The 24,943-nt window shown below is 36.6% G+C and overlaps 1 protein-coding gene across 10 annotated transcripts in view; it reads left to right on the forward strand.

Moving 5' to 3' along the window:
* The window catches only part of ZMYM4 (zinc finger MYM-type containing 4), a 150,206-nt gene that overhangs the window by 61,275 nt on the left and 63,988 nt on the right, over positions 1 to 24,943 (forward strand). For all 10 annotated transcript variants that reach the window (XM_082686833.1, XM_082686834.1, XM_082686831.1 and 7 more), the window contains one exon: positions 9,829 to 9,874. In XM_082686833.1, the coding sequence (XP_082542959.1) occupies positions 9,829 to 9,874 (46 nt within the window). The remainder of the gene's footprint in view (positions 1 to 9,828; positions 9,875 to 24,943) is intronic.

The raw sequence follows: 24,943 nt of genomic DNA on the forward strand, positions 1-24,943 counted from the left end.
AGGCAGTTGATAGAAACAGTCACAAATGGTTAATAACTATTCAGAAAGATTCTTATTCAAAATTTTAAAAATGAAAATGAAAATGATTAAATGGAAAATATCACAAAAAATGCAAATTTAAGCAATGAGATTACATTTTTCCCTACCAAACTGAGAACGATGAAAAACACTTCATACCAAGTTGTGGAGAAATTCTTAAGAAACAAGAATTCTGGGACACCTGGGTGGTTCTGTTGGTTGGGCGGCTTCCTTCAGCTCAGGTTGTGATCCCGGGGTCCTGGGATTGAGCCCCACATTGGGCTCCTGGCTCGGTGGGGAGCCTGCTTCTCCCTCTGCCTGCTGTTCTCCCTGTTTGTGCTCACTTGTTCTTTCTCTCTGACAAATAAATAAAATTTTCAAAAAAAATAAAATAAAATAAAAAATAAACAAACCTAAAAACACAAAACAAAAATTCTGCCTATTGGTTTCTGAATATATTGGTGAAATGCTTTTGGTGGGCAATTTAGTAACATCTATCAAAAATATATATTCACCTCTGCCCCATCCCTTTTTTTTCTTGCAAAAAGGTGTTTCTATTAATGCACGGGGACAGGACCTGTGGCAGAAAAGAGTTTCCTCGCCTATGCCCTTTAACCTCTTGATTTCATTTTTAGGAATTGATTGTATACACACACACACAGACACACACATATATGCTCACATATGTAAGCCAATTTATATATACAAGTATGACAACTATAAATAGTACTGTATTGAAAAATGGCTGGAAACAACCTACATGTGCATCAATATAATATAATAAAAGATTATGTGGCCGCTCTTTTTTCTTTTTCTTTTTCTTTAAAGGTTTTATTTATTTATTTGACAGCACGCATAAGCAAGCATGGGGAGTAGCAGAGTAGGATATTGACATTGTAATGTTATTAATATAAACTTTTACCCCAGATTGTCCTTAAGGATTTTCAGTTTCTAAACCTGTTTCTATTTCTGGTAATATGACTTTCCTATCTTACTAGTGTTTGTTTTTTCAATTTGTTTTTAATCTGTTTGGTATTTATTTTGTTGTAAAGTGTGAGGTGGTGATCCAAATTTTCTCACCTTAAGTGATTACTGGTCATATTCTCACTCTTTTTTTTTTTTTTTTCATATTCTAACTTAAAAAAAAAATTTTTTTTAGATTTTATTTTATTTTATTTTGACAGACAGAGATCACAAATAGGCAGAGAGGCAGGCAGAAAGAGAGAGAGAGAGAGAGGGGAGAAAGCAGGCTCCCTGCTGAGCAGAGAGCCCGATGTGGGGCTCAATCCCTGGATCCTGGGATCATGACCTGAGCCGAAGGCAGAGGCTTTAACCCACTGAACCACCCAGGCGCCCCTCATATTCTAACTCTTAAGTAAACCTTGAACATTTTTGTTTTCTATTCTGTTTCATTAATCTACTAATATTCATGCCCATACCACATACTTGATTTATTGTACCTTTGATATATGATAGGGCATACTTTTCTCCTTGCTAATATTATAATTCAGTATTTTCTTTGATATTCTTTTTAGCTTTATTTTTCTAGATGTCCTTGATAATTGTTTTATCTACTTACCTCTTACTCCCCCACCCTATGTCTTTTGTGAGGAAATTATATTCTTCATAGTATGGAATTTTTTTCTTTTGTCAAAATGGTATATTATCTGTTTACTGTCTGAAAAATTTTGTAAGTTCTTAGATAATTTTATGTATTTTTAATTTTCAAAATATTTTTACTTATTTATTTTAGAGTAGGTTTTTTCTTTTTTTAAAGATTTTATTTATTTATTTGACAGACAGAGACCACAAGTAGGCAGAGAGGCAGGCAGAGAGAGAGAGGAGGAAGCAGGCTCCCTGCAGAGGAGAGAGCCCGATGTGGGGCTCGATCCCAAGACTTCGGGATCATGGCCTGAGCCGAAGGCAGAGGCTTTAACCCACTGAGCCACTCAGGCGCCCTGGAGGTACACCGAGCCACCCGGGTGCCCCGAGAGAGAAAGAATCTTAAGCAGGCTCCTTGCCTAGTGCAGAGCCTGTTGTAGGGCTTGATCTCATGACCCTGGGATCATGACTTGAGCTGAAATCAAGAGTCAGTTGCCTAACTGACTGAGCCACCCAAGTACCCAAATGGCAAGATTATTTAAAGAAAACCTCAAACATATTATTTTGGAGTATACTTCTAAACTAAAAATTGACCTTGTGTTAAAATTCGTTAGAAACATACAAACCTTTGATGCTGATGTTAATCACTGAGAAAAGGTTTGTATTTCTCGTATTTATTTGATCACAGAAATCGTTCTATTGTAATGTATCTTGCAGATTTTACATAATAAATATTGAGAAATGCAGAATCAACGGCATTTGGTTAATATACGAGATAACACTAATGCATTACAATAGGCACAATACTATATATTAGGGCCTGTAGGTATCCCAGGATGAAAAAAGTTTTATCTAGAAAGTGATACTGACATATACGTAAGTTAAATGTGCCTCAATGGGTTATCAGGCAAGGCTTCCTTGAAGAACTACACTTTGAAGAAGCAATGGGGTTTCATCAGGTAGATGTCATTACCAGTAGGTAGAAAAACAGTAGGAGAGTAGTATGATTAGAAATTTGGGTAGGAGTGAGAAATTATTTTCACTCCATAGCCTGAGGAATTATTTCCTGACATCTCTTACAGTGCTTTTTCTTAAGGTAAAGACCATTATCTAAACACTAATATTTAGGGGACCAAACTGAGAAACTAAGACAGTTTTGAGAGTGAAGAGGAGCACATTAATAACTAAATGGATATGATAAGTCATAAATAACAGTACCACTGGTTAAGTGGAGTGTGGTCACCCCATCTGTGAAGAATGTCCTCTGGTGTTTGGCCCATGAGTTGGCATTAGTTTTATCTTACAGACTGGCCTGCTTTACTCCCAGAATTCTAATTTGCCTAGACTTTCTGTTTCTTGAATTTTCTATTCTTGCTCCTTCTAAGAACCTTTACATTTGCTGTTCTTTTCTTTAAACTTCTCTTCTACCTTTTCACCTGTTTTAATTCTTGGTAATCATCCTTTAGATCTTAAATTAAGGAACAGTTCCTGACTTGTATAGGTTAGCTCATCCTGGTAGAGATTTATCTGAATCACCAAGATGTTTCAGAAATAGATGTTTCAGAAATGAAGATTCTTACTATTGAAGGGAATAGGGGAACACCCTAATTTTGAGAGTTCTCGTTTGACTTCTAGGGTCTTGGGGCTGTGACTAAAAGGAAAAAGGGGCCAGTTATGAAAAGATCATGTTTTAGAAAAGAGGAAGAAAATGAAGCACATTTGACAGTTTTTAATCTCTACTTAATTATTTATTTGACAGAGCGAGAACATACAAGCAGGGATGGGTGGCAGGTAGAAGGAGAGGGAGAAGCAGGCTCCCTGCTTGGCAAGGAGTCCGATGTGGGACTGGGATCATGACCTGAGCAGAAGGCAGATGCTTAACCTGCTGAGCCACCCAGGTGCCCCAATAAGTAGAATCTTTATTAAAAAAACTTATCCCAAGATCCAGTAAATTTCTAATTTTGATTTTTTTTTTCTTTTCAGGTGGGTGTGGGTGGTAATGCTTACCAATTCACAGTATATTTGGATTCCCCCCCCCTCCTTCTAGTGTTTTGTTTTATAACTAAAAATGTACTTTATCCCCAGTGCTTAATTTTTGCAATACAGGGGCTGAGTCATTTGCCTAGAGCTTTCCTTTTATTTTAAGCAGTAGAATTATTTTATAAGTGAAATGTTGTAGTGAACCCTAATTTTTTTTTTAAAGATTTCATTTATTTTATTTGACAGAGATCACGAGTAGGCAGAGAGGCAGGCAGAGAGAGAGGGAGGAGGAAGCAGGCTCTCTGCTGAGCAGAGAGCCCGATGTGGGGCTCAATCCGAGGACCCTGCGATCATGACCTGAGCTGAAGGCAGAGACTTTAACCCACTGAGCCACCCAGGCGTCCCATGAACCCTAATTTTTTAATCAAGGGAAGATATCTTTTAGTAGTGTGATAATTATAGCTTGCATTTATTGTGAATTTACAGTTTGCTAAGCACCATGCTTAATATATTCATTTAATCATCCGGACAATCCTGGGTAGTAGGTATTACTATTTTTATATGTTATGGATGAAGAAATTTAAGTCTAAAAGTTGTTTATCTGGTAAGTGGCCAGAGTTGGATTCAGACTCATGTGACCTGAGACTGGAGTGCATGCTCTTAACTTTGTTCTGTCATACTTTTTAAGGTTGTAAGTTTTATTTTATAAGTTTATGCATGTAACATTTACATGTTTTGAAGTTATTGGGTAGAACCCATGAGAGTATTTCTACAATTAAAAATGAACTGGTATTTTTTGTCTTAAATCAGTATCCACACTTGTTTATTTAAAAAATTTTTACTTTTGGTTTCATAGTATTGAGAAAATCCCTGCATATACACAATAATTATTACAGACTCTTAAAAATTAAATTTGGTTGGCTTTTAAATTCAGTTAAATCTATATGAAATGTGAGGGATGACTAGTAGGACATTAATTTCATAGATAAATTTATAGAAACTGCTTATACTAATTTCTTATAAATGTATAGGTTGGACAAGAAGCACTCAAACATGGTTCATAAAACCATTATATCATCACCAAACTAAGTGTTACTTATAAGTTTTTGTCACCCAGTTGTTGAGATATAGGTGAAACAGGTATCCTGGAGTCTTGCCTGTCATTTAATTGAGAGTATTTTTAGTGTTACCTGCTTGCACTTTGTTGAGCAGCCACACAGTTCAGTAGTTTTTAATATTTTCATTGTTGTGCTATCACAGTCAGTTTAAGGACATTTTCATCACCAAGAAAGAAGTCCTGTACCCATATTGACTACAAAGCTGTAATAAAAAAGTATACTACTGGTACAGTACCAGTACTGTGGTATCTAGTATCTATCTATGTGTCTAGATATAGTATCTAGACACATAGATCAGTGGAACAGAATAGAAAGCCCAGAAATAAGCCCATGTTTATATGGTTAGTTAGTCTATGACAAAGGCGGTTAAGAAGGGAAAAAACAGTCTTCTCAGTAAGTGCTAGGAAAAACTAGACAGTTACATACAAAAAATGAAACTGGACCACTTTCTTACACCATATACAAAAAAATAATTTCAAAATGCATTAAGGACCTAAATATGAGGGACGCCTGGGTGGCTCAGTTGGTTAAGCAGCTGCCTTCGGCTCAGGTCATGATCCCAGCGTCCTGGGATCGAGTCCCACATGGGCTCCTTGCTCAGCGGGGAGCCTGCTTCTCCCTCTGCCTCTGCCTGCCATTCTGTCTGCCTGTGCTCGCTCTCTCCCCTTCTCTCTCTCTGATAAATAAATAAAAAATCTTAAAAAAAAAAAAAAAAAGGACCTAAATATGAGACCTGAAACCATAAAGCTCTTAGAAGAAAATATAAACAGTAATTTCTTTGACTTTGACCTTAGCAGCATATTTCTAGATATGTCTCTTCAGGCAAGGGAAGTAATAGCAAAAATAAAATATACCAAAATAAAAAGCTTTTGCACAGTGAAGGAAACCAATAAAGTGGAAAGGCAGCCTAGTGGATGGAAGAAGATATTTGCAAATGATAAACCTGATAAAAGGGTTAATATCTCACATATGTAATGAACTTACACAACATGAAAAAGAACCAAATAATTTGATTAAAAATGGACAGAGGATCTGAAAATACATTTTCCCAAAGAAGATGTAGAGATGGCTAACCGGACTCATGAAAAGATGTGCAACATCACTAATCTTTGGGGAGATAGAAATCAAGATCACAATGAGATATCACCTCACATCTGTCAGAATGGCAGAAGTAACACAAGAAATCTGTGTTGGTGAGGATTTAGAGCAAAAGGAACCCTTGTGCACTGTTGGGAATATAAATTATACAGCCACAGGAAAGCATCTGTATAGAGGTTCCTCAAAAAACTAAAAATAGAAATACTGTGTGATTCCACTACTGGGTCTTTACCCAGAGAAAATGAAAACACTCATTTGAGGAGGTACATGCAACCTTATTTATTGTGGCATTATTTACAGTAGCCAAGATATGGAGCAACCTTAATGTCCATTGCTGGATGAATGGATGAAGAAAATGTGGTATATGTACACAATGGAATATTACTCAACCATAGAAAAGGAGGAGATCTTGCCATTTGTGACAACATGCATGACCCTGGAGAGTATTAGGCTAAGTGGAATAAGCCAGAGAAAGACAAAAACAAAGTCATTTCACTTGTGTGTGGTATCTCATAAAGCAAATGAATAAGCAAAAAGGAGAACCAGACCCATAAGTAGGGAGAACAAACTGGTGGTTGTCAGAGGGTGTGGTGCTGGGCAAAAGGCAGTCAACGGGAATGGGAGGTACAGGCTTCCAGTAAGGAAATGAGGGGGTTATGGGGATGAAGGGTACAGCATAAGGAATATAGTCAGTGGTATTTTAATCATGTCATATTAGTGATATGTGGTAGCAACACTTCTGGTGAGCGTAGCATAATGTATAACAGAGAATTGTTGTATCTCTGTGTTATACACCTGAAACTAACACTGTGTCAACTATACTACAATTAAAAAAAGAAAAGAAAGAAAAAGCATTCCTACTCTTGCTACTCCCTTCAGCTTTAGGCAGGCACTAGTCTATTTTGTCTCTATGGTTTTGAAATGTTTACCAGTGTCAGAAAAAAAGGGGGGGGGGACACATTGTGGATGATACTGTATATTACAAACAAACTTTTTAGTTGTTTGGCATCTGTGGCAATATTTTCAGTCTTTGTCTTTGTTTTTGTTTTCTGTTTGGGAGGGAGGGAAAGAGAGGTAAGAAAGCAGTTTCTGTTTTGAACTGTAGAGAAGAAAATTGAATCATAGAATTTTTGCCAAACAAACAAAAGTGTTTTCTGAAGTGTCTTCTTATGTTCTTCCCATCTAGGTCTTTTTATTTCTTCTGAATCATAATTAGTTGCTTCTGTTTCTTGTGTCCAGTATAATTTTAATCCATTTTGTTAAGTATTTTTCATAATAAAATTTGTATGGTATAAGTTTTTTTTTCTCTTAGAACTTGAAAATCATTGAGCTTTTGTGTTCCAGCTTGCAGAGAAGTGTGATATCAGCTTGATTGTTGTTTCTTACAGAACATGGTTTTAGTTAGGAGACTAAATCACAATACTATATTATTGCTTAGGTTTTGTTTGTTTGTTTTTAAGATTTTATTTATTCATTTGACAGAGATCACAAGTAGGCAGAGAGAGGAGGAAGCAGGCTCAATGCGGGGCTCGATCCCAGGACCCTGGGATCATGACCTGAGCTAAAGGCAGAGGCTTTAATCCACTGAGCTACCCAGGCGCCCCTTGCTTAGGTTTTATAATCAGCTCATATAATTATATGTAAATGGTATATAATCCAATTTACCTTAGAAAATCCCTCTAATTTACCCATAAAGTATAGACATATCACCATGGATAGTGTCACTACTACGTTTTATCTTTTCTTATATCCTTGAGCAAGATTGTAGTTTCTTCTGTTGTGTATGCAAAGTGTATAGGGGCAGTATTGTATAACATGTGTCTTATCTTTAAATGCTTAGATCCCCTTTTGTTCATACAAGTACTTTGATTTTTTGGCTTGCCGAGTCACATGTCCCATTTCTCTTTTATTTTGGGTCATAACTTGTTGGGTAGTTGGTAGGTGGAGTGGCCTTTACTATTTCTTTCCATTCCTTTTCATGTTTATATAGTTGAGTTCAGTTATGTTAAATGTGTTTTATGAATCACCTACAGTATAATCTTATTTTACTCCTCTGCTGTTTTCTTTTGGAATTCTGAAATTTCACCAGTATGTATCTTTTTTCCATCTCTTCTTTGGTGTTTGGTAGGCTCATTCAGTCTCAAGTGTTTGTATTTTTTTGTTGAGGAAAATTTTCTTCTGTTATTTCACCTTTCCATTATTCTCTCCTGTGGGGGTGCCCTTGAGATTGCTCCTAGACCTACTACTTCAGTCCTTCCGTGTCATCATACAGGCTGTCTTTTCTAGCTCTTTGACTTTGTTTTTTTAAGATTTTATTTATTTATTTAACACACACAGAGAGAGAGAGAGAGAGAGAGAGGGAGAATATAAGCAGGGAGAGTGGGAGAGAGAGCAGGCTTTCCGTCAAGCAGGGAGCCCGATGTGGGACTTGACCCCAGCATGCTGGAATCATGACCTAAGCCAAAGGCAGACGCTTAACGACTGAGCCACCCAGGAGCCCTGTGATTTTGTTTTTGAAACAGAATTTTATCACTAGACTTTCCAGTAAAATTTAAATTTTTGCTGTCATTTTTCTGTTTCTAAGTAGTTCCTTGTCTCCTTGTCATGGTTGTTTCTATTTTTCTTTTTTTTTTTTTTGTATCTTAGAAGTTTCCTTTCTGTAAATTGTTTCCTTCGAGAGTATTGATTCTCTTTATTCGCCTTGAGCTTTCTCCTTCACACGGTTTTTTTTTTTAATTTTTATTTTTAAGATTTTATTTATTTATTTGACAGAGAGATCACAAGTAGGCAGAGAGTCAGGCAGAGAGAGAAGGGGAAGCAGCCTCCCCACTGAGCAGAGAGGGCTATGTAGGGCTTGATCCCCGGACCCTGAGATCATGACCTGAGCTGAAGGCAGAGGTTTAACCCACTGAGCCACCCAGGCTTCACATAGTTAATTTATTTCAGAAACCTTGGATCGTTGGTTGTCTCTTCACATTTATACATTTCAGATACTATAGATTACTACAGCCAGCTTTTGCGTTTCCTCTGTAGTTATGTAGATATCTAGGCAGTTCTTTTTGAGAAGTTTCTCTCTTGAATGGGGATACATACTTTGGGCATCAGTGGACAATGTTTATCAAGAAGCAGCCTTCCTTGTGTTCTTGCCTTATTGATGAGTAGCAGGAAGAAAAACAAGAGGCTGGAATGCTCACACTTTCCAAAATGAGGAGAACTTTACAGACTAAAATGGAGCATGGGAATGTTTTTAGCTTCTGAGTAGAGTTGCCTTTGTTGTAGTTCCTCCCCCCGATCCAGGCCTCTGATAGATAGATAGATAAAATTTTCGTTTTTTTTTTTGTTTGTTTGTTTTTGTTTTTGTTTTTTTTAAATAATCTCTACACCTAACATGAGGCTCGAACTTACAACCCAGAGATCAAGAGTGGCATGCCTCACCCCTGAGTGAGTCCCATCCCTCCCCCCACCCCTTCTGGATCTCTGTCTTAAGGATCCAAAACTACTTCAGACTTGGCTCTGCTTCTGTCTTAGGCCATAACATTATGGAAATAGGAACCATTTCATTTGAAATTTGAAAATTTGGAAATTTGGCTTTCATTTGAAGAGTGGCAGATTTTTGGCCAAGAGCAAAACGTATTTGATGCTGATTGTTCTGTTTAATTTTGATTAGAAGTTTTATGTAGTTACCAGTTAAGTGTTAGTAAGTTTTTTGTAAGTGTGGCTGTCTTTATTATTATTATTTTAAATGTATATGACTATTTATTTTGTGACTTAAAAGTGATTTAAAAATAAGTTTTTTATATGAGGGCATGTATTTATTTTTGGTTTGGGGCTTTCATGTAAGGATTTCTTTTGTTCTAAATTTTACTCTGTGTGGCAGTGTTTTGTTTATGTTATGAATTTGTATACTTTGCGTTGGAAATTACAGCTTTTGGGGGAGTGAGGAGGGATACTGGAAAGTAAGATAGAATGTGACAATAATGTTATTTTTTTCTTTCCTTTTTTGCTTTTTCAGTTTGAGCAGAAAACTGGTGCAGTTTTTGATGAAATTGTAGAGAACTGTAAGTACCATTTTAGAAAAAAAACAGTCATGTCCTTAGATAGATAGTAATCGAGTCTAGATAGAGCATTTATCTGTAACAGTGTTTAATTAGGGCCTATTAATGTGATGGTATAATTTGATTTAGTTTAGATCTCATCACCCTGTTAATATCTTAAGCAAATTAATCTTAATTGTAAGAGTTTTACAATTTTTTAGTAAATATTTTATTCTCATAGTTACTAATGTTGAAATATAGCCATGTTTTGTGTATGTATGAATCATATAGAAGCTTATAATTACTATTCAGTAAAGGTTATACTTTGTTTACAGGGTCTCTTAATTTTCTGTTTATAGTCTTTCTGTTACATGATTCTCTTAAAAAAAAAAATACCCAACTTTGTTTCTTAGGATTATAAAAGTAATACATTCAATTTTATAATACAAAAATGATTAAAATAGAAAATGAAAGCCTTTGTCTTCACTATTCTCTAAAAATAATCAGTTTTAAAAGTTTAATATATATCTTTCCAGACTTTTTTTCTGTGAATATATATAGATCTATAGATGATGAATGGGGATTTTTGTATGCCTATAGGGATCGTGTGGTACTGTTCTTCCTTTTTTTATTCAACTGCCTAAATGTCTTTCTATGTCAGTGGATTTTGGCCTATTCCATCCTTTCTGATGGCTACTTGGTATTTCATTGTATGGCTGTATTATAATTTAACCAACTTAACTCTTTTATATATGTGTATATTATTTTCAGTTTTTTATTATTACAAACAATATTAAGTATGTATTCCTATACACATTTTTGTTTACTTGTTGAAGTAGACAAAGCGAGTGTATCCTTTTCTGTAGAATAAATTCCAAAAATAGAAGTGATGAATCATCCAAGGGAATTTGTATTCTTAAGATAAGTTTTGTTATCTAGCGTTACTGAGTCAAGGAGAATATGCAATTTTTTGTTTTGTTAATTAAGGTAACTTCCATAAGTAGGGTCTATGAGTACTTTCTTTCTCTTTGGAATTAGTTTGTTAATATTTTTGAGAGATAACAGGTTTTTTAGACTACATAGTGAGAGGTAACTAGCTCTCCTGAACTTAGTGGTCTTGGAATAATCTGTAAGTTTATTCATTCATATCTGGTCTGGGCTTTGAGGGCACAAAAACTGGGACTGCCAGCTTGAGTGCCTCCTATGTGTCAGTATGGCAGCCTCAGGATAGTAAGAAATTTTTGTTGGTGGCTCAGGCTCCAAGCAAGAGTAGTTCAGTGAATAAGGTGGAAGCTGTATCTTTTCTGACCTACCTTCAGAAGTCACATGGCATCACTTCCACCACATTCTTTTGGCTATGAGGAGGTCAGTCACAAGCATGCTTAGATTTAGAAGAAAAGAGTATTCATACCTCACTTCCTGACAGAAGGGTCAAAGTCACATTGTAGAAAACCATGTAGACAGGAGCTACTGTTGCAGCCATATTTGGAAAATACAACCTGACTTCACAACATATAATGCTATCATAGGATATTTTATTATGTATCAGAAGATGACTTTAAAAAATTAATCTTTTAGGTCTATATTTGGATCTTCGTAACGTTGACTGCCTCCTATAATATAGAAACAAAGATTGATGAATCTGATCATATATGATTTTTTTACAAGTAACGTTTTCTCTCTTAGTCTTTCCTTTTTTTAATGCTTTAAAAAAAAAAAAAGATTTTATTTATTTTTTATTTGAGATAGAGAGCACAAAAGAGCACAAGTGGAAGGGAGGGGCAGATGGAGAGGGAGAAGCAGATGCCCTGCTGGGCAGGGAGCCTGACAGGTGTTTCATTCCAGGACCCTGGGATCTTGACCTGAGCTAAAGGCAGATGCTTTATCAACTGAGCCACCCAGGTGCCCCAATTTTTCCTTTCCATATTATTGTCCCTACCTCCATCCCACCTACACCTTTGTAGGTAGTCTTCCATGTTTTTCTCCATTGTTTCTAAAATCATTATTTGCATAAATGTATACAGATAAATATATGTAAGGGTTTTGAAGCTTTTTAAAAATTTTTTGTTCAGCAGGTGGTATCATCATTTACATAGATTTTTCTGCCTACCTTCTCTCATTTAGGAGTATTTCATGATATCCTTCCACCTCAACTGGGAGAGCTCCAGCTCTTTGTAATATCCCATGATTTAGATGTACAAGTCATCTTTTGCCCTGCTAGGCATTGATATTATTTTAGTTTTTTTTACCATAATGAATGATGATGCATTAAAATTCCTTTAAGAATGTCCTTATGTGGGTTAAAATGTCCATTTTGTATGTGTACGTAGATTATGAAGAGTGGGTATTGTTCAGTAAAGGTATGTGTAATTTTAATAGATGTTGCTTGCCTGCTTTTCAAAATTTGAATGCCTTACATTTCCATGAGAAGTGTATAAGAACACCCCCCCATCCCATTAATGTATATTTTAGTTCTTCTTCAGGTTTGGCGATCTGACGGATATGAAATAGCACATTATTAACTTGATTCTGCATTTTTCTTAACTCCTGTTGAATTGAATTAAGCAGTTTTTAATAAGTTCAGCATTTGGACTGGCTCCTCTGTATTGTCTAGTTAAAAATATTTGTTAACTAAATAAGTATTCTTTGCCCGTTATCTTAAAGTTTTTTCATGACAATTTGTAGTCTTAAAATTTTCAAAAAAATATATTTTTAAAGATTTTCTTTATTTGTCAGAGAAAACAAATGGGAAGCAGCAGGCAGAGGGAGAAGCTGACTCCCTTCTGAACAAGGAGCCTGATATAGGACTTGATCCCCAGGACCCCAGGGTCATGATCCAAGCTGAAGGCAGACGCCCAACTGATTCACTCAGGCATCCCTAAATTTAAATTTTTAAAAAGATTTTATGTATTTATTTAGCAGGAGTGCACACATGCACACATAAGCAGGGGGAGGGGCAGTGGGAGATTGAGTGAGGGATTCCCAAGCAGACTTCATGCTGAGCATGGATCCCGGACAATGTGGGGCTTCATCTCAGGACCCTGAGATCATGACCCAAGCTGAAATCGAGTCCAAATCTCAACTGACTAGCCACCCAGCCATGCCAGGCTTTTTTAATACTGTAATATTAGTTGTTAAGGTGAGTCATAGTAGGCATGGTAAAGATAAATCTGAAAGAAGATTTAGGTATACCTTTTTTTTTTTTTTTAAAGATTTTAAAGATTTTATTTATTTATTTGACAGATCACAAGTAGGCAGAGAGGCAGGCAGAGAGAGAGAAGAAGGGAAGCAGGCTCCCCGCTGAGCAGAGAGCCCAATGCAGGGCTTGATCCCAGGACCCTGAGACCGTGACCTGAGCTGAACGCAGAGGCTTAACCCACTGAGCCACCCAGGCACCCTCAGGTGTACTTTTAAAAAGATGGTCATTCACTCAGAAAATTTAACTTAATAGAATATGTGACCTACAGTTCTTTAAATAATGGAGTAGGAGTTTTTTTTTTTTTTTTTTTTTAAAGATTTATTTATTTGACAGAGAGAAATCACAAGTAGACAGAGAGGCAGCCAGAGAGAGAGAGAGGGAAGCAGGCTCCCTGCTGAGCAGAGAGCCCGATGCGGGACTCGATCCCAAGACCCTGAGATCATGACCTGAGCCGAAGGCAGCGGCTTAATCCACTGAGCCACCCAGGCGCCCCTGGAGTAGGAGTTTTTGATTTCCTTTTTTTGTTTCCTTTTGTTTGCGTCATCTTTTCCTAAACAAAAAAATTTTTTTAAGACTTTATTTATTTATTTGAGAGAGAGAACATGCAGAAGAGAGAGACAACACAAGTAGGAGGTAGAGGGAGAAGTGGACTCCCCGCTGAGCAGGGAGCTGGATGCTGGACTCCATTCCAGGACTTTGGGATCATGACCTGAGGCCAAGTCTGCTCAACCAGCTGAGACACCCAGGTGCCCCTAAACAAATGTTTTTAATATAAAAAAATTTGATCTTTTTACAATCACAGTTTGCAGTCTTGGTTAAAAAAGTTTTCCTTACCCTTTGAATATATGCTATCCTAGTTTCTTGGAGTATGAGAAAATACTTTTATAAAATATTAAATACAAAATATTTATAATGTGAGCTATATTAAAAATAAAAGCCCTTGGCTTCACCACCCTGCTTTTTAAAAATGTGCATTGGGGCGACTGAGTGGCTCAGTGGGGTAAAGCCTCTGCCTTCAGCTCAGGTCATGATCCCAAGGGTCCTGGGATTGAGCCCCATAACAGGCTCTCTGCTCAGCAGGGAGCCTGCTTCCTCCTCTCTCTCTGCCTATCTCTCTGCCTATTTGTGATCTCTGTCAAATAAATAAATAAAATATAAAAAAAATAAAATGTGCATTTTTTGTGTGTGTTTCATGCCAATCCTTCAGTCCCATTTTGTTCTTGTCTCCAAATAGCTATTATCCTGGATTTTGCTTATTTCCTTGCTTTTCTGTATACTTTTTATGGCCTCTACACCATTAACAAGATATTCTTTAGTTTTGCTTGTTTATGGACTTTGTGTAGTTTTTGAATTCTATTGTATGTTACCACTTTCTGTTTATTATATATTCCTGAGACTTGACTATACTGTTGTATGTAGCTGTGATTCATTTATCAGTGATTTGTATTTATTCAGTAAATACAATTTTAAAAAACCATGGTAAGAACATAAAATGTAGCATCTTAATTATTTTCTTTAAAGGTTTATTTATGTATTTATTTATTTAGGGAGAGAGAAAGGGAGCTCCTGTGTGAGTAGCTGGGAGGGGCAGAGGGAGAGTGAGAGACCAAAGCCTCAATCAAGCAGGCTCCCTGCTGAGCGCGCAGTTGGAGGTGGGGCTCAATCCCAGGATCCTGAGATCTTGCCCTGAGCTGAAACCAAGAGTCACCAAGAGTTGGCTGCTCAAGGAAACGAGCTATCCAGGCAACCCCCAATCTTAATTATTTTTAAGTGTATAATTCAGTATCCTAAGACTGAGCTCTTTAAAGGCGCCTTTAAATAGCCCTTTCAAAAAGAACTTTTGTTCAAACTACAGTTGCAATGTTAGTCAGTCTAGTTCTTTGGGTTGGGTTGGGTTGATCTCCCCTCAGATATGAATATACTTCAAAGATTTCCCACCTGTAATATTTGGGATCCAATTTCTTTATTTTAGGGCCCTGGAAGTCAAATTGTAGGAAGTACATTGATTGCTATTTTAGGCAAGTGGTCTAAAATTACTATTCTTTGTTTCTGGTATTGAAAGGTCTTGTTACTTCCTCTCTATTCCATGAGATTAGCAGAAAATGTTATAGCTCTCATTGTTACCACTGCAGTAAATTTGCTGTGATGGAAGCATAACTGTGTCTCAGTGTAGTCATAGGTCATACTGTTTCTATTGTAACAACTCAGCTGTGTGTTCTTGGCAGGTATGTAAGGGTATTAATGTGTCTGTTTCCAGTAAAACTGTGGACACTGAATTTTGAACTTCACATAATTTTCCATATGTCAGGAAATGTTTCTCCTTTGGTTGTTGGTTTTTTTTTTTAAACCATTTAAAAATTCTGGATTTGGCATGCACACATAGTTTATCTGCCCTTGTTCAAGAGTATATATGGGACGGTGATTGCTCAGTCCTAGCCTGTGTATATTCTCAACTTAACGAGAAATGCAGAATTTATTTTCCTAAGTAGTTTATCTATTTTCACTTATACCATTGTGTTCAGAGTTTTTTTCACTGTGCATCTGGCCAACACGTGATGATATTGGACTTTTAAATTTTGTCAGTATGGTAGATACAACATGGAATTGATATTTTTTAAAACATTGCATTTCCTTGATTAGTAATTTAGTTGAATTTTTTCATGTTTTTAGCCATTTCTGTTTCCTCTTTGGCAAAACACCTGTTTAATTAAATGTGTTGTCCACTTGCTATTGGGTTCTTGGTCTTTTCTTTTCTTTTAGATTTTGTTTATTTATTTGACAGACAGAGATCATAAGTAGGCAGACAGGCAGGCAGAGAGAGAGAGGGGGAAGCAGGCTCCCTGCTGAGCAGAGAGCCCGATGCGGGGCTCGATCTCAGGACTCTGGGATCATGACCTGAGCCAAAGGCAGAGGCTTTAACCCACTGAGCCACCCAGGCGCCCCTGTTCTTGGTCTTAACTGAATTGGAGAAGCTCTCTAAATATCCTTAACAAAAATTCATCACTTACAGTTATTGCAAATAACTTCCAATTCATGACTTGTGTTTTAAAAGTTTTTTCATAAGGAGAAGTTAATTTTAATGCAGTTGAATCATAGTAAATTTATGAGTCTTTTCCGTTATGTTTGCTTTAAAAAAAAAGTTTCCTTTTGGAAAAGCTTATCTAGGCTGAGATAAGAAAGAGACCTTGTATATTATTTCCTGAAATAGTCATTGATTTTATCTTTTACATGTAGCTCTTGAATTATCCTAGATTTAATTGTTTATATAGCTTGGGTTAAGGTTTCTTAATTTGATTTTTTCATAATGCTAACAGATTGTCTCACCACCATTTATCAAGTAGTATTTCCTTTTCATGGTGATCTATGAACCTACTCTATAACGTGTATCTGGGGTTTTTCCCACATTTTTGGGTAGGCTATTTGTTTATTTCTGGGCAGTACCATGTTGTTTTAATTAATTTGATGTATGATAAATCTTGATAATCTGATACTTCACATCCCAGAAAATTGTTCTTTTTTTTTTTTTAAGATTTTATTTATTTATTTGGCAGACAGAGATCACAAGTAGGCAGAGACGCAGGCAGAGAGAGAGAGAGGAGGAAGCAGGCTCCCTGCTAAGCAGAGAGCCCAATCCGGGGCTTGACCCCAGGACCCTGGGACCACTACCTGAGCCGAAAGCGGAGGGAGGCTTTAACCCACTGAGCCACCCAGGCGCCCCCAGAAAATTGTTCTTTAGGAATATTTTGCTGATTCTTGCCAGTGTTCATTTTAGAAATATTTTACCAATTTCCTTTAAATAACAAAATAAAATAACAAAATTGGGAATTGATTGGAATTTTCCCGAGTCTGTAGATGAACAGAGGATTTGTACGTATGTAATATTTAGTCTCCTATCTATGAACTTGGTATGTCTTTCCATTTATTTAAATCTTTAATGCTTTTCAGTAACATTTTATGACCTGTAGAGGATTACCTTGTAAGCTTTTTATGTTTTAGCATTTAAGTCTTAATTAATTTGACATTTATTTTTGGATGTAGGATAAGATTAGGATTCACTCTTTTTTTTCAGATGGGTGGCGCATGCTACTGGATGTTAAATAATTCATCTTTCCATCTAAATAGTTGATCTTTTTGTCACTGAACTGAATTGGCACTGAGATATATTTAAGTTCTATATGTGTGGAAATCTCTTTCTGGAAATTGTTAAAATTCTGTTAATATTTACAAAATTATATATTACTATATATTAATATTTATTTCTATACCAGTGTCATTGGTTTTATTTGTATGTATTATTATAAAAAATATTTTATTATTACTATATATGCATTGGCTTTGGGTATAGACATTTTCCTGCTGTGTTAAGCCATTGCCTTCTTAATTTTATCCTTTGTTCATTTAATTTTATTTAATTTTATTTAACTTAAATTTTATCTATTTTTTTAAGTAGGCTCTGTGCCCATTGTGAAACCCAATGAGGGGCTTGATTCATGACCCTGAGATTCATGACCTGAACTGAGACCAAGAGTGGGACACTTAATTAGCTGAGCCACCCAGGCATCCCATCTTTTGTTATTTTAGTTTTTTAAAGAGAGGGGTGGTTACAGGAAGAGCGAGAGAGGATCTCAAGCAAGCTCTGCCTAGCATTGAACCTGAAATGGGTCTCCAACTCGTGATCCTGAGATCATGACCTGAGCGGAAACCAAGAGTTGGCCGCTTAGCCATCTGTACCATCCAGGTGCCTCTAAATCTAGTAGTATTTTATTTATTCACTTATTTATTTATAAAGATTTTATTTATTTATTTGACAGAAAGAGAAATGAGAGAGAACACTAGCAGGGAGAGAGGGAGAAGTGGGCTTCCCACTGAGCAGGGAGCCCAATGTGGGGCTCCATCTCAGGACCCTGGGATTAGGACCTGAGCCAAAGGCAGATACTTAATGACTGAGCCACCCTGGCACCCCTCTAGTAGTAAAATTTTTAGTAGCAGTAAAATTTGAATCTGTAGTTATCCATACAAAACCCTATCAACTAAAATTATTTTATTTCTCTTTTCCAGTGACTGCTCAAGTTATATAATTTATTATTTTTATTAAAATTTAGAGGATTACATTAAATGATAATCATGGTAATTGTCACCATTGACTAATTTATGAGTTCAGTTAGTTGCTTCTCATATTTTGTTATTTAGGGCTAATTATTGTTAGTTTGTATCACTTAGGCTTTATTACATTTTTTTAAAAGGTTTTATTTACTCAAGAGAGAGAGCATGAACTGGCCGGAGGAGCAAGGGGAGAGGGAGAAGCAGGCTTCCCACTAAGCAGGGAGCCCGATGAATAGGACTCGATCCCAGGACCCCAGGATCATGAGCTGAGCTGAAGGCAGATGCTTAACCATCTGAGCCACCCAGGCGCCCTACATTTTTAAAAATATATTCCCAGTTTACCTTGTGGAATGGCTGAAAAATACTGGTAATTCATATATTCCTGGATTCCATTTGTTAATATTTTGTTAAAATGGATAGTTTGTTTACACTTGGAGTTATAGCTTTATTAAATGTTTTCTAGAATTCACCAGTGAAATTTATGCTTGGAGATTTCTTGGTGTGAGAGTTTAAGTTATAAATTAAAATGTTCAAGTAGAAATTAAGTTTTTCTATTTTTATATTTCATCTTTTGTCAGTTCTGGCAAGTTTTATTTTTCAAGGAGTTTATCCATTTTATTTAAGTGGTCTTTTTGTCTTTTGAATTTGAGGCAATTTAGTGGGAAGGACAGTGGCATCTAATTGTGGTTTTAATTTGCATTTCCTTGCTAATGATGTGTCACATCTTTTTAATGGGTGGATTGGTCATTCTTAAATATTCTTTTGTGAAGTGTCTATTCAAATCATTGCCCATTTTAACTTCAGTAGTATGTTTTTTTGTTATTAGGTAGTAAGGATTCTTACATGTTTTGGATGCAAGTCTTCTGTTACATAGACCAATAGATTGAAATAGGTGGGGATATTTATCTCCATCTATCTGTATCTGTCTGCAAATTTCTTCATATCCATCCACCCATCTCGTGACTTGGCTTTTCATGACCTCAGTGGTGTCCTTGAAAAGCACAGTTTTTAATTTTGATGAAAAAAGCCCTCATTTTATTATTATTTCTCTATTTTTGTGATCTGTGTTCTTTGTGTCCTAAGAAACATATTCCAAGATCATGAATATTTATACTTTTCCCCCCCTAGAAATTTGATGGTTTTAGCTTTTATAATTAAGTTCATCATCCATGTCAACTTAGTTTTTGTATATAATATAATGTAAGAGTCAAATATATAGTTTTGTGTGTGGTATATAGTTGATTCAGCACCATTTATTGAAAAAGTTATTCTTTTATTGATTTGTCTCGGTACTTCTGTTGAAAATCAGTTATCTGTATGCTGGGTCAATTTCTGGGCTCACTTTGTTCTATGGATCTATAGGTCTGTTCTTAGGCTGATACCGCACTGTCTTGATTAATTTTATATTAAATCTAAGGCATATTTTTCAAAGTTGTTTTACTATTCTAGATACATTTTTTTAAAGATTTTATTTGTTTATTAGAGAGAGAGCATGAGCAGGGGGAGGGGCCGAGGGAGAGGGAGCAGGGAGCCCACTGCAGAGATTGGTTCCAAAACCCTGGGGTCATAACCACCCTAAGTCAAATGCTTAACCAACTGAGCCACCCAGATGCTCCATTCCACCTCTGTTCTTTCTTTTCTTTTCTTTTTGTTTTTTTAAAGATTTTTATATTTATTTATTTGACAGAGAGAGATCACAAGTAGGCAGAGAGACAGGCAGAGAGAGAGAGGAGGAAGCAGGCTCTCCGCCAAGCAGAGAGCCTGATGTGGGACTCGATCCCAGGACCCCGAGATCATGACCTGAGCTGAAGGCAGAGGCTTAACCCACTGAGCCACCCAGGCGCCCTCCACCTCTGTTCTTAAATATTGTTTTGTCTGTAGAAGTTCTTTGCATTTACATATCTATTTTGGAATTAATATATAAATTTATACAGATAAGCCACTGGGACTTTGATTGGAATTGCATTATCTGTAGATTAATTTGGGGGAGAAGTGACATCTTAAATATATTCAGTTATCTTATTTAGGTCTTCTCTGTTTAAATAGTATCTAGATTATTAAGTTTCTAAATAATCTTGTACTTTTTAGTCTACATATTCTGCACATGGTTTAATAAAATTTAATATAAATAAAAATAAAAATAAATAAATATATGTATGTGTACATATCTATATCTGTCTATCTATAGCCTTTCCAGTATTGTGCCTGGATTTTTTGTTTGTGGATAAGTTTATGAACAGCTTTCCCGCACGGAGATAGCCAGTTATTCCTTGCTACGTTATTGAATAATAATCCTTTCTTTGCTTCCTTCAAATGTATTTCTACTTTTTATTATATTATAATGATTGAAAATTCTTTTTTCCGGTTTCCAAATGACCTTTATTATCTTTGTAGATATACTCCCTGGTCTGAGGACTTTCTCTTCTCTTTATATTGTTTGCTCAAAGATTTTTTTAATGAATGAATATTAAATTTTGTCAGATGATTTCTCTTCATTTACTGAGATGGTTTTGTTTTTTCTTTTATTGTGTTATGTGGTGAACTGACTTATTTCAGTACTAAACCTATGTTGCATTCATGGGTTAAATCCTACTTTGTTTTGATGTATTATTTGTTTTATATATTTTCATTCAGTTTGCTAGTATTTTAAGTATGCTAGTCTTTTAAGCATCTATATTTATGAAGGGTATTGGTGTAAAGTTCCTTTTTTTGTTGTTAAAGATTTTATTTTTTATTTTTTTTAAGACTTTATTTGACAGAAGGCCATCACAAACAGGCAGAGAGGAGGAAGCAGGCACCCTGCTGAGCAGAGAGCCTGATGGAGGGCTCATCCCAGGACCCTGGGATCTTGACCTGAGCCGAAGGCAGAGGCTTTACCCCACTGAGCCACCCAGGCACCCTAAAGATTTTATTTATTTATTGAGAGGGAGAGAGAGATTTTAATTGGGGCGGAGCAGAGGGAGAAGGGACAAACAGAGTCCATGCTGAGCTTGGGGCCCCATGTAGGGTTTGATTCCAGGATGCTGAGATCATGACCTGAGGTGAAATCAGAGTCCATGCTTACCCTGACTGAGCTACCCAGGCTTTGCAAGTTCTCTTGTAATGTCTTTCTTTGGTTCTGATTCCAGAGTAATACTAATCCCATAAAATTCATTAGGAATTACTCCTTTCTTTTATATTTATTGAAAGAATTCATGTAAGACTGGTATTACATTTCTTTAAATATTTAATTTGTTAGTAAAGTTATTTGGGCCTGGTGCTATTCAGATTTCCTTTTTCTTCTATGTCTGGTTTGGCAGTTTGCACTTGTCAAGGCATTTCCTATAAGTCAGCATAGCTGAAAGGAACTTTGCTGATGATGGAAGTGTTCTTTATGTACACTATTAAAGTATAGTAGCCACTAGGTACTGTGGCAGTTAAGCATTTGAAATGTCATGAGTGCAGAACTGAAGTTTTAATTTAATTTAAATAGACATAGGTGGCTGGTGGCTTCCTTTGTTGGACAGTGAAGATCTAAGCTGGCACATTTATTTCCATACAGTTCTTTTTTTGGGGGGGGGGGTAAAGATTTTATTTATTTATTTATCAGAGAGAGAGAGAGAGAGAGAGTGCACAAGCAGGCAGAGTGGCAGGCAGAGGCGGAAAGAAGCAGACTCCCTGCCGAGCAATGAGCCCGATGTGGGACTCCATCCCAGGACCCTGGGATCATGATCTGAGCTGAAGGCAGCGGCTGAGCCACCCAGGCTTCCCTTCCATAAAGTTCTTTTTTTTTTTTTTTTTTTTTTAAAGATTTTATTTATTTATTTGCCAGAGAGAGAGTGAGCGAGAGCGAGCATAGGCAGACAGAGTGGAAGGCAGAGTCAGAGGGAGAAGCAGGCTCCCTGCGGAGGGCAAGGAGCCCGATGTGGGACTCGATCCCAGGACGCTGGGATCATGACCTGAGCCGAAGGCAGCTGCTTAACCAACTGAGCCACCCAGGCGTCCCCTTTCCATAAAGTTCTTAATAATTTTTAAATGTATTATCATTCAATTCATAGCTTTTAAAAATTTATTCTTAATTAAGTTTATATTTTTTAAAGATTTTATTTATTTATTTGAGAGTTTGCATGCGAGAGCATGAGCAGGGGGAGGGGCACAGGAAGAAGCAGACTTCCCTCTGAGCAGCAACCCTAGTGCGGGACTCAATCCCAGGACCCTGGGATCATGACCTGAGCTCAATGCAGATGCTTAACCAGCTGTGCCACCCAGGTGACCCTGTTTATTTTCACTCTCTATGAAATCATCACTACTGTACCTTTCATTCCTGATATTAGTAATTTTTTGTTCTGTCTCTCTCAACTTCATATTAATTTTTATTAGCATATTTAATTGTGAATATACATAAACTGAAATTTACCATCTTAGCTTTTTTTTTTTTTTGAGAGACTCTTAAGTAGACTCCACCACGTGAGCTTGATGTGGCGATTGATCTCACAAACCTGAGATCATCACCTGAGCCGAAATCAAAAAGTTGGATGCTTTATTGACTGAGCGACCCAGGCACCCCTACCTAGATCCTAGCTATTTAAAAAAAATTTTTTTTAATTCATTTATTTATTTGATAGATCACAAGTAGTGGAGAGGTAGGCAGAGAGAGAGAGAGAGAGAGAGAGAGAGAGAGAGAGAGAGTGTGTGTGTGTGTGTGTGTGTGTGTGTGTGTGTGTGTGAAGCAGGCTCCCTGCTGAACAGAGAGCCCGGTTTGGGGCTCGATCCCAGGACCCTGAGATTATGACCTGAGCCAAAGGCGGAAGATTAACCCACTGAGCCACCCAGGCATCCGATCTTAGCCATTTTTAAGTGTACAATTCAGTAATGTTAAGTACACTGGCATTGTTGTGCAACCAGTCTCCATAACATTTTCCATCTTGCAAAACGGAAACTGGTATCTTTTAAATAATAACTCCTCCTTCCTCCTCCTCCCTCTAGCTGTGTCAGCCACCCTTCTACTTTCTATCTATGAATTTGACTACTCTGGGTACCTCATATAAGTGGAATCATACTATGTTTATGTTTTTATGACTGGCTTATTTCACTTAACATAATATCCTCAAGGTTCTTCCATGTTGTAGCCTGTGCCAGAATTTCCTTCCTTTGCAATTAGTAAAATTGGTGTATCTTTTGTTTAATGAGCTTATAAGAGTAACAGAGTGAAATTATTACAATTTTACTGATGCTGTTGAGAGCAAAAAAGTGCATGTCAATCTGTACAGTCTTATAGCTCTTAAAATTACTATTTTAACATTGCAATTTTTTCTGGCTATAAGGAATAGGGTAAAAAATTAGCTTCTGGGTATGAACAGTTCCTGTTTATCTCATAGAAAGAGTTATCAGCTGATTCTGGTGGGTAAGAAGGGAGAGAAGGTGAAAATTAAAAATTTCATTTTATAAATAATATAACCATGTTACAGAAATTTTGGGATTAGAAGGAAGAATAGCAGGAATGTATAACTATAGGACACAGCTGGAATTGTTTCCTCATACTTCTGTGGCATGTGCTTCCGGAACTATTGCCTAAATTACTTTTACTTTTATGATGTTTTTAAAATTTCATTTTATTCTGCTTTGAAAAATAATATGCATTGAAATACTGAAATATTATAAAAACATGTAAATGTTTTACTTCATTAAAGTGTATGAGATTCTGTTACAGTGATGTATTTTAGTTTTAATAGACCTTGGACAGTTTTTAGGTATATACGGAATGTATCAATTATTTTATTTTATTTTATTTTACAGAGAGTGGATAAGCAGGGGGAATGGAAGGCAGAGGGAGAGGGAGAAGCAGACTCCCTGCTGAACAGGGAACCTGATTCAGGGGCTCCATCCCAGGACCCTGGGATTATTTCCTGTGCCAAAGGCAGATACTTAACGACTGAGCCACCGAGGCACCCCAGCTATCTTTTGTTTCTAATAGAGTGCATGAGGGGAGGGGAGGGGCAGAGAGACAAAAAGAATCTTTAGTAGACTATGTTGAGTGGAAGGAAGTCTGATGGGAGGCTCGATCTCACTATCCTGAGATCATGACCGGAGCTGAAATCAAGACTCAAGTCATTCAACAGACTGAGCCACCCAATGCGTCTCTGCATGTTATCAGTTTGTAGATATTGCTGCTTTTTTGATAATTACTTTTAGAGCACTATAAATATCAGTGAACATTAAATAAAGTAGTCTGTTGCCTTTAGTTGTCCTCAGTGAAGAACAAATGGTTATTTGTTTTATAAGGTATTTTATAATTGCTTTAAAATCACGTTTTTTTATCTTAATAGTGTACAAAGTAGACTGTTGAAATTGATTATGTGTAATTTCTGTCAGAGGTATGTCAAGTGTCAGCATTTGTTGGTCACCTTTTAGTTATAAATAAAATGAAATTGCTCTAAATATTCCTTGGTTTCAAAACCCCCCCCCATGGGAAAGATAAAAGCAAAAATTAGTGAAAGTAAGTTCTGTGAATCTCACCTATGAGTCTCATCTGTCCTTATTGAATGTGTAGAGGTTACAATGACTTACTTGAATAGTTCCACAATAACAATGCATAATTAAATACAAACAAGAAAAGAGAGCTGTAATCTTCAGTTGGGACTTCTTGAGGGAACTCATTCATCTTCATTAGGACTTAACAGTCATTTCTGGTATGGTAGGACATTCATTGGTTCATCTTTGTTGGTAGAAGATTCAATGGGCTGGGTTAGTGGGCTGTTTTCGTGGAAGAAATTGGACCATCTGATAAGGAGCTTGACTTGATAAATCTGAAG

The sequence above is a fragment of the Mustela nivalis genome, assembly GCF_964662115.1.
Source record: "Mustela nivalis genome assembly, chromosome: 10".
In the NCBI taxonomy this organism is placed as follows: domain Eukaryota; kingdom Metazoa; phylum Chordata; class Mammalia; order Carnivora; family Mustelidae; genus Mustela; species Mustela nivalis.